Source organism: Leishmania donovani, chromosome 2 (genome assembly GCF_000227135.1).
Source record: "Leishmania donovani BPK282A1 complete genome, chromosome 2".
Taxonomy (NCBI): Eukaryota; Euglenozoa; class Kinetoplastea; order Trypanosomatida; family Trypanosomatidae; genus Leishmania; species Leishmania donovani.
This window is the reverse complement of record NC_018229.1, coordinates 113,171-127,352: the sequence shown is the minus strand read 5'-3', so window position 1 is coordinate 127,352 and position 14,182 is coordinate 113,171. Positions and strand designations below refer to the sequence as shown.

At 63.0% G+C, this 14,182-nt stretch overlaps 5 protein-coding genes across 5 annotated transcripts; all 5 read left to right on the top strand.

Annotated features, from left to right (window-relative positions):
- Positions 1-1,203: 1,203 nt before the first annotated feature.
- LDBPK_020260 (protein kinase, putative) lies at positions 1,204-2,796 on the top strand (the record flags this gene model as incomplete). The annotated part of the gene is made up of 1 exon (XM_003857874.1): positions 1,204-2,796. The coding sequence occupies one exon, from the start codon at positions 1,204-1,206 to the stop codon at positions 2,794-2,796; it is 1,593 nt and encodes a 530-aa protein (XP_003857922.1).
- An 884-nt stretch (positions 2,797-3,680) lies between these two features.
- LDBPK_020250 (hypothetical protein, conserved) lies at positions 3,681-4,190 on the top strand (the record flags this gene model as incomplete). The annotated part of the gene is made up of 1 exon (XM_003857873.1): positions 3,681-4,190. One exon carries the CDS (start codon positions 3,681-3,683, stop codon positions 4,188-4,190), a length of 510 nt encoding a protein of 169 aa, XP_003857921.1.
- A 2,078-nt stretch (positions 4,191-6,268) lies between these two features.
- Positions 6,269-6,463, top strand: LDBPK_020240 (hypothetical protein, conserved; the record flags this gene model as incomplete). The annotated part of the gene is made up of 1 exon (XM_003857872.1): positions 6,269-6,463. The coding sequence occupies one exon, from the start codon at positions 6,269-6,271 to the stop codon at positions 6,461-6,463; it is 195 nt and encodes a 64-aa protein (XP_003857920.1).
- A 1,520-nt stretch (positions 6,464-7,983) lies between these two features.
- LDBPK_020230 (small GTP binding protein rab6-like protein) lies at positions 7,984-8,808 on the top strand (the record flags this gene model as incomplete). The annotated part of the gene is made up of 1 exon (XM_003857871.1): positions 7,984-8,808. One exon carries the CDS (start codon positions 7,984-7,986, stop codon positions 8,806-8,808), a length of 825 nt encoding a protein of 274 aa, XP_003857919.1.
- A 1,489-nt stretch (positions 8,809-10,297) lies between these two features.
- On the top strand, positions 10,298-13,738 carry LDBPK_020220 (hypothetical protein, conserved; the record flags this gene model as incomplete). Its single annotated transcript, XM_003857870.1, has 1 exon — positions 10,298-13,738. The coding sequence occupies one exon, from the start codon at positions 10,298-10,300 to the stop codon at positions 13,736-13,738; it is 3,441 nt and encodes a 1,146-aa protein (XP_003857918.1).
- Between the last annotated feature and the right edge of the window lie 444 nt (positions 13,739-14,182).

The window sequence follows — 14,182 nt, the reverse complement described above, 5'->3', positions numbered from 1 at the left end:
ATGTGCAGGGTCTCAGCGGGCCCTGGCCTGAGGCTCATCCGGCATGCACCTAGTCTGCCCTCCTCTAATAGCTGCACGACGGACACCATCGCTTCCTCCCTCGGGCAGCACCTTGAACGGGTCCCGCGTTGGATCAAGACATGGAGTCCATCCAAGTGCGTGTGGCGCCGCAGGTGCCCGAAGGAATGGACGCGGAAGAACGAGTCTATGCGACATATCGACCCGGCTCGACGGCTGGACGGCATGTCCTGGTCGGCCAGGATGTCGCTGCACCTCAACGGCCGTCAGCTGAGCTGAGGTGGTGTGCACGCGTGTGTGTGTGTGCTGCTGGCTTATTCTGTGAGTGGCAGGACCGTGGACATGTCGGACGCATGGCACCATAAAATGCTGCGCTGCTGACCATCCATGCCGTCTGTTGTTCTGTTGTGATTGCTATTATGCGTCGTGTGCAATCTGTGTTCGTTTGGCGACACATGCGTTGCGGCCCTCGTGCCCTTTCCTGGTCTCCTCCCTCCGTTGCCCTCCTCTCTCTCTCGCGCTGCGGGGGCGTTCGCCGAGCTTCGGCGTGTGCTGAGGTAGGGAGGGTGCACGGCGTGCAGGCGCGCACTGTTCACCGCCGCAACATCTTGTGCTCGTGCCACCAAAACGGACGCCACTGCCGCACTCACAGGAGTTTCGGGGGAGGGGGGCCGATCCGATGGCGTGAGCTGCACATGAGGACATCAAGCAGGACGGACTTCATTCTGTCGCGCTCTCCATAAATGCCGAACTCGTCTCATCGCTTCTTGCCCGTGACCCCCCCCCCTTTCCCTTTCTCACCGCACCTGACACGCCCATACAAACACACGCACACAGGAAGATCGCTGTGGCAGCCTCCTCTTTACGCAGCCCTTACAGCACCCAGCAGGCTGCTGAAGAGCATTGGAACGCTTCGAAACGTGGACCGTAGCCAGCGCGCACCGTCGCTTGGCTGACCCCTCTGTCGAGGGAGACGACACAGAACCCAGACGGAAAGGAAAAAAAAAGCAAGCCAAGGGAGTAGAGCAGCAGACGTGCGCTCGCCATCAGCATTGCCGCCATCTCGAGCGAATTGCCTCTCCACCATTATTCGCGGCTCTCCGCGTGCCCCCGGCTAGCAGCAGCAGCAGCAGCAGTGTGTGTCTGCGTGCGTGTGTCTCTTTTCTTCCGCTGACGCACCTCAACATGGAGGAGCGCTTCGATTGGATGACGTTCGGCGACGACGTCTCCGGCGCGCAAGCGGGCAGCGCTGCGCCGCCCTCCACCGGCGCCGACGAGGACGTGCCCATCTTCCTGCGGGAGGATGTTGGAATGGTCCGGGCGGGCGCCTCGCATGCAACGGCGGCGTCAGAAAGCACGGGTGTCGACTCAGAGAACGGAGCGCCGGCTTTTCTTGCTGTGTGCCCAGGGGCTGATGTGGCGCCCCGCTTGAGTGGCGGCTGGTCATCGGAGGGTTCGCCGGTGTGGGATGGCTCTCTCCGGCAACAGCAAAAGCCGTCATCGACTGCAGCGTTGGGCCACCCGGGGGGCGCTGGCGACGTGCAGGCAGCACCGTCGGCGGCGCTTTACGCTGACCAGCCCTCCGCTGCTGTCCTGCACTTCACAGGGGACAGCGGGCGCTCCTGGGGTGCGCTGCATCGCGTTCGCATCCTCGGCAAAGGCAGCTACGGCTGCGCCACCCTGTACTCCATGAAGGACGCGGCCTCCGGCGGGGTCGAACCAACGCACGCGGTCGTGGTGAAGGATATCAACATGCAGACCATGCTGAACCCAGCCGAGGAGGTGCTGGCTGTGCAGAACGAGCTGAAGGTGCTTCGCACCGTGCTGGGGCACCCGAACCTGGTGCAGTACGTCGATGCCCTATTTGACACGCGACCGCCCACCTACCCGATGTCGTTCATCATGATGGAGTACTGCGCTGGTGGTGACCTTGCGGCGGTGATGGACGGTCGCCGCTCAGACAGCGCCACCACGAACGGGGCGCCATCCTCACCACCATCCATCCCCTTGGCCATCACCACCGCATCCACGGCGGCCGGGCCTGACATACTTACCGAGCCGTGCGTTGCGTCACTCTTTATTCAGGTCGCGGTGGCGCTGCAGTCGCTTCACACCGAGTATGGCATCTTGCACCGAGACGTGAAGCCGCACAATATCTTTTTACTGGAGGACGGCATCACGGTCCGCCTCGGCGACTTTGGCATCTCCACGCAGCTCGACCGCGTCGGCGATACGGCGAAGGAGGCGTGCGGGTCGCCGTACTACATGGCACCGGAGCTGTTCGAGGAGCGGGCCTACGGTGCGGCCGCCGATGTTTGGTCCCTCGGCGTTGTTTTCTACCAACTCATCGCGCGACAGCTGCCCTTCACGGCCGCCTCAGCGGCGGAGCTCCGTTCGCTTGTGTGCCGCGGCCGCTGCACACCCCTCCAAGATCTCCAAAACGAGGCTGCGTCACGCTACTCGCGACAGTTCAAGGAACTCGTGAGCTCGTTGCTGACGGTGGACGCGGCGGCGCGGCCGACGCTGCGTCGTGTGCTGCGTCACAAATATGTGCGAGAGTCTCTCAAGTATGTCCCCGCGAGTGTGTTGACGGCGAAGAAGCCACTGCCGCCTGCACGGGTGCCCTCCGCAGGTGCAATGCCCTCATCGTCGTTGCAGAGGTTCAGCGCAGACGGGCTGTATGCCGGCTTGTTTGGCAGTGATGTGGTGGAGCAGGCGGTGTCGCAGGCCGTACACGCTGGTGTGTACCCCATTGTGAGCCGTGTCCATTCGGCATAGCACAAGGGCGTGGATGGATGAGGAGGGGGCGTGCAGGGGGGCCGTGCATTTTCGCGGCGGAAGACGATCCAGGCGATGCATCGAAGGGTGGTGCGCCTGTGCGCATGTAGACGTTCAGTACAGTTGCCGTGGTGACAGCGCGCCCCCCCTCCCTCTCCGTCTCTCCATCTCTTCTCTGTGTGAGTTTGACTCGCTAACCAGCGTATGCTGCACAGCTCAGCATCTTCAGCGGTGCCGCCGTGCGTGTGGGCCAGGGCGCATCATCGCACACACCGTCCATGCCGGCGCCGGATCCGCGCGCGCCCTCCCTCTCCCCGCAAAGGCGCCTCTATTTTGCTTTCAGACATACCCAGATGCTCGCTGGCCAGCAGCGCGCGCCTACTCAACACCTCAACGTGCTCTGCCCCTGCCACCCGCTCCTCTCCTCCATCTCCCTTTCTGCGCCTGCATCTATGCGCCCGCTCACCGCTACACGCTCCAACACCCACGCACGCATGTGCATGTGCGCGTCTTCTGCGCGGCGGGGTTCTCGCAGTCACAACGTGGTTGCTCACCGATCCTTCAGCTGAAGTGGTTCTCTTGTTGGACGTGGTCTTCCATCGTGCTTTCTCCCGCCCTCAAACTCGCTCGCACCGACACACACAGGTGCACGGCTGCGACAACTTTCTGTTCGTCGCTGCCGGTACACTCTGTGCATCACTCTTGCCAGACATCCACCCACCCACACGCCCAAGCGCACGCTCACGAACTCACCAACACAGTTGATCTGGTTCTCGTGGGACTTTGCTATCCTGCTGCCACCATCTTAACGTGCCTCTCTCTCCCCCTTCAGACGTCGCTGTGATCACCACCACCACCACAGCCACCGCAGCCGGACGTCCACCATGCGCCTGGAACTCAAGGATTTTGTGCAGGCTACTCGCAGCATGCATCAGCAGCCAGGCGGGGTGAAGCGAACACGGCTGATGCTGCGGTTGCGCCCCTACCAGAGCCGCAAGACGTTCGTGCTCAAGGCCACCGATGGCCGAGTGACAATGACGACGCGGGTGGAGCATCAAGGCCAGATCAAGATGGTGGAGAGCCTCGTGAACGAGTTCGTCACGGAGTGCACCAGGGCATCGGTAGGCAGCCCTGTGCCGTCCACCGCGACTGCGAGCGCTGGAGAGCAGCAAGCAGCAAACGCGGCCGCCGCGTCTTCCGTCTCAGCTGCTTCAGGGCACAAGGACCGCAGTCCCGGCGCTGCTGCTGCTGCCGCTACTGCGACGGGGCAGGCAGGCGCTGGTGGCTCGGCGTCGCACCGGCATCAGACGCAGCTCGCCTCCGCTCAGGCCAGCAGCCACAGCAGTGGCAACACTGGAAGGCAAGGTAGAGGGAGGAAAGGCAAGCGCCATTAAAGGAACGCGCGAGGACATCCCACGAAGGAAAACAAAGGCCGGTACAGCAAGCAGTCCCCTGGCGGTTCTGCGTGGCGGCGTGTGTGAGCGTTCCCACGGCTTGGCGCCCCCACCCAGAGGGCGGAGCGATGTGTGGCTTCGCAAGCACCCCAGGCGCGCGCCCATCCCACAGCGACCGCAACGCATGGGCGAGCTGAGCGAGGGGGCGTGGGATGTGTGGGTGGGTGGTGTGGGGGCGACTACCTCTCAGCTTACTACAACCCAACCCAAACCTCTCTCTACGAGGGGTGGACTGGCAACACGGAGCGGGATGGGGCGAGGAGTGCCCACAGAGAGGGTCAGGGCAGGCCTTGCCAGCGGAGAAGAGGAGGATGCGAACGGTGAGGCAGCCTTCGTAGCCGCGGTGCAGCCTGCGCCTCGACTACAACCTGAGGGATGGTGGAGGGAAGGAGGGGTGGTGGTGATGGCGCGTGTGAAGGGTGTCGGACGCTCCTTTTTTTTTCGTGCCAGCTGTGACCTCTTGCTCGCCTCCCCCCTGCCCTTCATCCCTTACCACTCTCGACGAGCTGCTGTACGTACTCACGTGCTGCACGTCCCGCTCTTCTCCGGGGCGCGTGACATCGCCCCCTTCCCCCTATCTGCCTGTACGGCGTCTTGTGTTGCGCTGTAAAACCGATCAAAAATAAACGCGAGTCGGTTGGCAGCACTCGCGTGAGCGCGGTGTGGACACACGTGTGCCGAACACGTTCATGCATGGTCGCGCCCGTCCTGAGGCGGCGACAGTGAGGGCGGGCGTGAGAGGGAGGAGGAGGAGGAGGAGGGGGGCGGCGGCGGCGGTGGTGGTGGTGGCTCGGATGGGCCCAGCTTCATGTGCACGTCGCGGACGCCTTCTTTTCTTTTGCCCCTTCCTCTCATGAGGTACGCTCGTCGCTGAACGCGCCTCTTTCGCGCCACGTTTCTCTTGAGCTCAACCACGGTGTCTAAGCTGCGTGCTCTTCGTGGGTGGCCGCGGCTCCGCCGCTGCCACGTGTGACGCTGCCCTACGTGCGCGTTGGGGCACACCACTGTCTGCGAGCAAGACTGTTACACACACACATACACACACACACACACGCACGGTCTTGATGGCTGGCGTCGAGGACGCCAGGAGAAGAACTGCTTCCACCGCCGCGACGAAAAGAGATCACCGCTTTCTGCTTGTCGTCCGCCCTATTCTCACCCCTCCTGCGCCTCCTCCTCTGTCCCTGTCTCTTGGTATCCTTCTACTTGCCTCACCATGCGCGACGCCCGCTTCCGTTCGGCCCATCGCTTCTTCCCGTTGCTACACCACGGTTGTTCTCCTCTCGGTTGCCGTCGGTGCTTCGGCGTTGATGCTGTGGTGGTCGCTGACATCACCACCACCCACCACCAAGCATACATCTGCGCACGCTCGGTTGTAGCGGCGCAGAGATCCTTCGCGTCTGGCCGGTGCGCGAAGCTGCACTGCCTCTCTGCGCCTGCCTTTGGGTTCGTGAGGAGGCTCTTACTCACGCCCAGCCAGCTGTGCAACCGCTGACACACATCCAGTCTCTCCACGTATCTGTGCAAGCAAGGCGACTTCAAGGTAGCGGCGTCTCTTGCGAGCACGCCACACACGCTTTACAGCAAGTGCTAGCGAGATTGGGCTTCAGTTCCGCACTCCTCCTTGTCTCGCTCATCGGCCTCAGCCGAGCTGTGCATTCGAGGCGCAGCGGGAGCGCCTTTATATAGGTGGCGTGGCTAGTGGCTAAGGTGCTGAGATGCGGCTGTGTCTCGCAGCATCCATGAGTGGAATGCGCGATGGCCGCAGAGCGCTGAAGCACGCGCTCCGGCTCTCTTCAAGGTTGTCTTCGGCGGCTGCGAGCAGCGCCGGCACCGACGGTGCAACCTCGGCTGGTTGTGCTGCTGCTGCTGCTGCTGCCTCGGGCTTGTCATCTCGCAGTGCCATAGAGCGAGTGTACCGAAACGCGTCGAAGACGCGGGACCCGTTCTTGCGCGACGGCACAGTGTCGAGCCGATTCTTCCGCTCGTACCGCACCCAACTGCCGTTCCCGGCCCGCATGTTTGGCATCTTTCTCGTAGGCTTTTCCCTCGGACTCGTACTCGAAGTGTTCGCGTGCAAGACGCACTTGTACGAGAGCGTGATGATGAAGAAGGACGCGCGGCGGCACGAGTTCGACGAATTCGTTGTTGACTTTCGCCAAAACGTGGAGCGGTGGCAGCGGGAGGACATGGGCAAGCGGCAGTCACTGTAGGCCACACAAGAGGGAGGAGCGGGCGGGGGGAGGGCTTCAGTAAGCGGAGGGCTGTAGGCGGTCTCCCTCTGTCTCTGTCTGTAACTCTCTCTCTATGGCGCGGCATGCCTTGTGCTACGTGTGCACATGCGTGCTTGCCTTTCTTTTTTTTGTCGTGCGTGCACACCGAGCCCTCCCGACCGTCGGCACCTCCTCCCTCATCATCTTCGCACACGCGCAGATTGTGCCATCTGAAAGACGCACCGAATAGCTTGAGCTGCTGTGGGGAAGAGGGAGGGTGGTGGCGGTGATGGCCGTGATGTGTGTGGTCTGTGTTTTTTTTTTTGGCAATGCAAGAGAAGCCGAGAGGCAGTGAGCTTGCACAGATCGACAGGGAAGGGTGATGGTGGTGGTGCTGGACTAAGAAAGAGCTAACGGGCAAGAAGCGAAAAACCAAAAAGTACACACACACACGCACACGCACATGGGGACGTGGTGATGCGCGGCGCGAGTCTCCTGCTGCGCAGGCATTTAAGGTTCTCGGTGCTGCCTCTCTCTGCCGCCGTCGTAGCGGGCTCTCCCTCCCACCGCTCTCGATGCCTGCATGCATGGCGCGCACGCATTACCCGACGATGGTGTCGTCGGGCGGGTTTCTGAGCGCTGACGTGGTTTGGCACCAAAATCAACGTAAAGCCCCCCTAACCCCCCAAAAAAAAAGAATATGACGAAACAAAGTAGTGCTTCTAGGCGTGCGTGCGCGTGCGTGCATGCGGGCGTGTGCGCTTGGGAGGAGAAGGAATAGGCACGCGTGACGGCGTTGTGCGCGTGCGCAGTGTGAACAAGCCCGAGTACGCCATCGGAGGCACTGGGTGCGCCTCATCGCGTATGAGACGTGGGCTTGATGGCAGCATCACAGCTACATAGGACTGCGACGTCTCGTCGCACCTCTCTACTCCCGTCCACCGCCCTCTGCGATGCTCTCAACCTCTTTTCGTTTTCAAATCGACTTCGCTGCCTGCAAGCTTGCGCAACATCTGCCATCACGCACGCCACCGAGCGCGCACATACGCACACGGGAGTGTCTCTCTCTCTCTCCCTTTCTCTTTCTCTCGCGTACTTCCCTCAGTAAAGAAAAGGAAGTAGGACCCGGCTTATCGCTGGCACGGCACCGTCGAGAAACGAAGTTGGTCCGCGCACGGCGCCACATCGACGCATGTAAACACCGAACAACCGTTCACCGTCTTCCTTCGCGCTTTCTCTCGTTGCTGTCCGCCTCGTGTTGCGCGTCATCGTCTCTGCCGTGAATCCGTCGCTGCAGCGGGCGCCAGCATCCGCATCGAAGCGTGTGTGTGTGTGTGTTCGTGTGCGACGGAGTGCGCCCTTCACCGTTGGCAGGGAGAACCACAGAAAACGAAACACGGCCGAAGGAGACGACGCGCGCACGCGCAGCGCCTATTACCCGGCTCGTCGCCCAACGGCGCGCGCACGCCAACGCACCCACGACATCATCTACCCGATAGCAGCAAAATACAGCGAGCAGCATGAACTCAGCCGGCACCGGCGCACCGAACAAGGCCACTGGTGTGTCGGCTTCCTCGTCATCCATGCAGAAGCACAAGCTGGTCCTTCTTGGCGACCAATCCGTTGGCAAGACGAGCATTATCACCCGCTTCATGTACGACACTTTTGACCAACAGTATCAGCCAACGATCGGCATCGACTTCTTCTCCAAAACAGTTCACCTGGAAGATGATCGCGACGTCCGGCTGCACTTGTGGGACACGGCGGGGCAGGAGCGCTTCCACTCGCTGATCCCCAGCTACATCCGCAACAGTGCCGCGACCGTGGTGGTTTACGACATCACTTCCCGTCCCACGTTCTTCAGCGCCTTCAAGTGGATTGACGAGGTGCGCTCAGAGAGCGGCGATGATGTCGTCATCATGCTCGTCGGCAACAAGGTCGATCAAGCCTCGGAGCGGCGTGAGGTGAGCGCCGAGGAGGCAATGAAGAAGGCGTTCGAGTGCAACGTGCTCTTCATGGAGGTGAGCGCCAAGCACGGCACAAACATCAAGCACATGTTTCGGCAGGTCGCTGCCGCGCTGCCGGCACCGGCTTCCACGGGTGGCGGTGCCGGTGTTAATGGGGCGACGCCGTCGTCTGCTGGCGGCGTTGGCGCAGCGGGTGCGAGTGGCAGTGGCGCAGCAGCGCCCGGCATCAGCGCTGGCCAATTTGGTGGCGTAGTCCGGTCACCATTCTTGATCACTCCATCCGCGATGCAGGTGGCCTCGAACGGCACCGGGGGCGCTGGCGAGGCGGACGGTGCCAGCTCCAATGCGCAGGGCGGTCGCGGTGGCGCTTGCTGCTGACGTGCGCGAGTGTGTGTGTGCGTGTGCGCTCCGATCTCGTTGAGGTGATTTGACATCCTCCTTTTTCTCTCTCGCGCGCGCTTTTCTCGTTCTTTGCTCTATCTTGATGGCCGGTGTGGTTTGTGCGACATGGATGCCGCTGAGCGCGTCTCCGCCGCGCCGCGCGTTTTTTTTTCTGCGTGTGTGCCTGCTGCGCTTTCCTGGAAGAGGAAGGCTGTCCGTTGGTGGGGAAGCACACACACACATACACACACGCACACGCAACCAGATCTCGTTGGCGTGGCGGGACGTGGCACCGTTGTTTCGCTGGTGCTCGCCTTTCACGCAAAGGAGGGCGAAGCAGGCCAGACCAGACACACACCCGCGTGTCGCTGCTCCTCATGGGCGACACCCTTGCTCGCTGCCTCTTCTTTTTCCGTTTTTTTTTGTTGCTGGTGTGTGTGTGTGTATGGCTGCTGCTCGCCTTGCGCCTGCGGATGCGCCCGCCCCCCCCCCTGCTGCGCACCCGCAGGCATGCGCCGGAAAAGGTCGAGACGACATGCAGATCAGGACGGGGAGGGAAAATCGCGGTTGCGGGTGTAAGCGCCGTCATGAATAAGCGCGTTTGTTGCTGCGGCGCACCTGTGCGCGTAAAGGTTTCGATGACGTGCGTGCAAGGCAGTAGCCGACGGTGTGTGTGCGTGTGTGTCGCACTCCATCCTGACCTCCTCCCCTCCTCTTCCACAGTCTCGCGAACTGACGCGCGCACGGTTGCGCTGATCCAAAGACAACGAAATATATACACGAAGGAGCCGACGCGGTAGTGGCGGCGATGGCCGATGCTCGCGGACGTGGGCCGTGCGTGAGCGGGCGATTGAATGCACGGCTTACCATCATCGTCTTTGCCCTCTTCTCTTCCCTCTCCTGTTGTGCGCCTCTGCACCACTGCGTCCAACACGCGATGGCCGCGGTGACGGGACTTTGCATGCCGATGCGCGCGCATGCGTCTCCGCTCTCGCACAGCCTTCGCTCCTCTCTCGGCTTCGCTGCTACGTTTCGCCGTGGCGTCTTTCAATCTTGTTGTTCTCTTGCAACCTTCCTTCTCAGAGGCGGTGATGGCACGCCACCAGCACCCACACCCACACCCACACTGCTGCTGTTACGCACACGTCACGCACGTGACTGGACACACGCTTGCATCAGCCTCCCCTCCTGCGCTTCCCCACACACTCCATCCGCCTTTCTTTCTCGCGTGCATTGTGTGTGCGTGGCGGACTCCGCAGGTTTGGACGGAGCACCGTGTAAACTTGATCTTCCTTTTATTTTCTGTTTTCATCTCGCTGGCGCGCGTACGTGCGAGCGCGCGGGCGCGCTCAGAACCCCCTCACTGCGCTCCTCCGGCTGACGCACAGTCGAGCACTCGCACGCGCCGACGCGGAGAGCCGTCCAGCCAGTGAGCATAGCCATCGGGCACCCTGTCCCCAGAATCCCCATCCGCAGGACCGGCGCAATGCGGCCGAGACTGCTGCCGAGTCGGCGGTCTCGCACCGCTCGCTCAGCCCACCGCACGCTTCTCTGTCTAGTCCTCTCTGTCGGCGCCCTTGTCCTGCTCTCCGGGGTGGTCGTGTGGAGGACTATGCGCGACGGAGGCGAAGGCGCGAAGGTCGGCGGCAAGGCGACGCAGCACCCTTCAACGCCAGGCAACCCTACTGTGTCGCTGGTGCCTGGCGCCGGCGCTGACGGCGACGCTCCGCCGTTGGGCGGCGATCGAGAGGCAGCTCCGTACACGGAAAGCTTGGAGGAGTTGGTCCGGCTGCTGCGCATCTACGCCGAGCACCGTGGCGTGCGGGTGAATCACACGCATGACGCACTTCTGGCGGGCATCGCTGCAGCAGCAGGCCTCACGGACAGTGGCGAGAACTCACAGAGAGGTGCGGGAACCAGAGTCGCTGGTCTGCAGCTTCCCGGGGTGGAGCTGCTGCATGGGCTGTACGGCGACGGCGATCAGGCAGGTGGTCACCTCTCCGTCAACTGGGTTTTGGATGAGCCTGAGGCGATCACGGCGGAGCAGGAGACGTACGTGGAGCGGTACCTGGTCCCCACGCAGGCCGAGGTGGAGCTCACGCCACTGCGCGTCATCTCATCTTATTATAACATGCAGGGAAGCCGCAGCCTCCACCGCATGGCTGCCGAAACGGAGAAGGCGATGAACGATGACGGCTACGCGACGTACATCCAACGCTCGCGTACGTTCTACGACGTCTCTCACGCGGCACGTCGCGGCTACGGGCAGGAGGGCAGCATCTTCGTTGCCGTTCCTTTCACGCTCACCGATATCACGGCTGAAATGGTGGGCACAATCCGTCGTCGAGCGTCGGCCGTGCCGACTTCGTCGCAGGCCCAGAAGCCCGCCTCGAACTCGCCGCTGGAGGGAAGGGACGACGGCTTCCATGAGTTGCGGCTTACAGCCGTGCGTTGCGCCATGACGGTGGAGTCGCTTTTCCGCCAAGCCCACCGCGGCGTCGCGGTGACGGTCGGGACGATTGATGTGGTTACCGTGAGCGGTGTCTCCTCGGCGGCGGAGCTTGATTTCTCAAAGCCTTCCGACGTGACCTTTCCCCTTCGCGCAGAAGACCGAGCCGGCCTTCCGCACACGCGACGCTACAGCCGAATCACCTGCGAGCCCCCCGACTTTGCCAGTGGCTGGGACGACGCCAGCTACGGATTTCGCTGGAAGGACAACCTGCGCCGCCGCCGCGTGGTGGTGCCCCTGACACAGCTCGACGCCGCGTCCGCGGCTCATGCGGATCTGCTGCATGGCGATGGCGCCGCGGCGGCACTGGAGAGGTACTTTGCCTTTCCGTACGTGGGGCACTACGCCACGCTGCAGCTCTATCGGGGCGAGTCGTACGTGTTCTTCCTGCGCACCGGCTCTCTGGCTCTCCCGAACTGGGACCTGACACTTCGCCTGCTGTACCTGCGCACCCCAACCCGGGATCGTGCTGTACTGAGTAGCCGTCCGACACCACGCGTGGCATGGACGGCGCTCGCGGCCTCCGTCGCAAAGATGTGGGACACGGAACCGTTCCTGCGGCTGTCGTTGGCGACAGCGTCGCGACAGCGCAACGGCGAGGACGCGACAGGCGACGACATGGACGTCGTCACCACCGCGCCACCTCCCGACAAGATGGGCAGGCGCCTTTTGGCCGCGCTACCGGCGGAAGTGTCGTCGTGGCTGATCGCGGCGCGGAAGGAAGCGGAGCTTGTGCTGTGGCTGGTGACGCCGAGCTGGCTGTGGCCCACAATGGTAGAAACTCTGGCAGATGGGCGCCAGCTCGCCGCTTCTCCGGATTCACCGCCACCAGCGACCGCGCCCTCTGCACTGCGTCTGCTGTTCACCAGCGATGCCGTGAGTGGCGTTCTCGGCAACGGGCTGCCGACTCTGATGCAGGCGGACTTGAATACTGTCCAGGTGGACCCTGTGAGGCGCTCTGAAGGTGCCGCTGCCGCGGCAGCGTCCCCGCGTGAGCAACGCGTCGTGAGTCTGCGCGGTGGCAAGAGCCCTACGACGAACAGCACGCCACAGGCTGTCCTGTCTGCCAGCCTCACAGCCTCTGAGGTATACGAGCTGCTGTTCCTGGCCGAGAAGCGGCCGCCGATGCCGGAGCAGCCGGTCGCTCACATGCCGCAATCAGAGCCGATGATTAAGTGGGTGCCCTCCAGCGACTCAGGCGCTGCTGCCGAGCGACTCTGTGGGGAGGCGACGTCCGAGGCACCGTACTACTCGGCTGCCGACAAGGCACTGCTGAAGCGCTCCTTCGAGTACTGTTGGCTGAAGAGGCACAGGAGAGCCGTGCGGCAGCAGCTGAACCGCCTCGTACACGCCACCATGGCAGCGACAGTGCTGAAGGCGACCCCGGGCACGAAGGCGTCTGCCGCCGCCGGGGCGGCGGCGGCAGCGAAGTGCAGCACAAAGAGGGGCTTTGTGGAGGCGGAGGTGGTGCCGCGCTCGAGCGTGTGCTTGGCGGACATGCGCTACCTGGAGCCGATGGAGGGGACGTGGCTCACGGGTGCCGGCGGAGGCACGTTGGGCAGTGGTGACAGCGCCCACCAAGAATGGCACGCGACCGATCCGCGCTCGCTACGAGAAGAGGATGCCTGGTTTACGTCCCCGGCGAACGTGGGCAAGGTTCACGGGGTGGCGACTGCTTCGTTGCTTGCCGCGCAAACCGCTGATGGCACCGAAGAGCCGCAGCTGAACTCGCCGCGGTCACCGAAGGACGCGGCGTCGACCCCCGTTGAACCGACGCCGTACGTGCTCCAGGCTGTTGCGTCGTCCGATCTCCTGTTCGGCCCTGCGGAGGCCTTCTTCGAGTTCGATACGGAGCACCAGCTGCGTACTGGAGCGCGCAGCCTCTCGGAGCAGCTCGCAGAGCGCCGCCTCCATCGCCAAGGGCAGGCAGCGACGGCTGCGCACGCACGTGTGCCCGAGGCCGTCGAACTTGATCCCTCTCTGCAGTTTATGGACAGCGACCTCGAGGATGTGTACATGACGCAAGCGCTCTGGACGCGAGGGTGGAACATCTTTGGGCTGACGGAGCCGGTGGCCGTAGGCACCGGCGAGGAGGAGCTGTCCAGCTCCCCGCCTGCGACAGCGCCGACGTCATCTTCCGCGAGAGATGATGGACCATGCACAGTCGACGAGGCGGCCGCTGGCGTGCCGTCGGAGCTGAACGATGCGCGCACGTTCACGCAGGACAAGTTCTGGGCTTTGGTGATGGCCCACCGCGATGCGGGTACGCTGTTTGGCGCCACGGCTGCGAGGAACCACTCATCTACGCCGCCGGAGAGCTCGCCGCCGCTCTATCCCTTACGTAGAACTATGAAGGAGTGGGAGCTGTTCGCTGGCATGCAACTGACAACCCTCCGTGACGCGCTACGCTCGCCGTGACGCACGCGGTGGTGCCGTCTCCACTTGCAACGACAGTCCGAACGACAATCCTGATCACTGTGCACGCGCGACGAGCACATGGGCGCGCATCAGCGACCTTACACTCGACCGTAATGTGCTTTCACTGGCCAGCGTCGGGTACCTGTGCTGGTCCATCATGCGCACCCGATTCGGCGTGACACGCGGAGGTGCATCGGCGCTTCCGATGATTTTTTTTTCTGAGCCACGCTGCTCCGAGATGCGCGGGCCCTCTCCTGCCAAGCACCGTGCTCCGCACCCGCTCTTGCACTTCGCATCCACGGAGTCGATTTTGTATATGCACCGACGCACCTCCCCCATCCCTCTGTTTGTCATGACGCGGGCCACCAGGCCGTGCGTGTGTGGTGGCAGGCTCTCGGGGTGGTGGTGGCGGACTCTTGGTGTGTGTGGGGGGGGGGGCAGGTG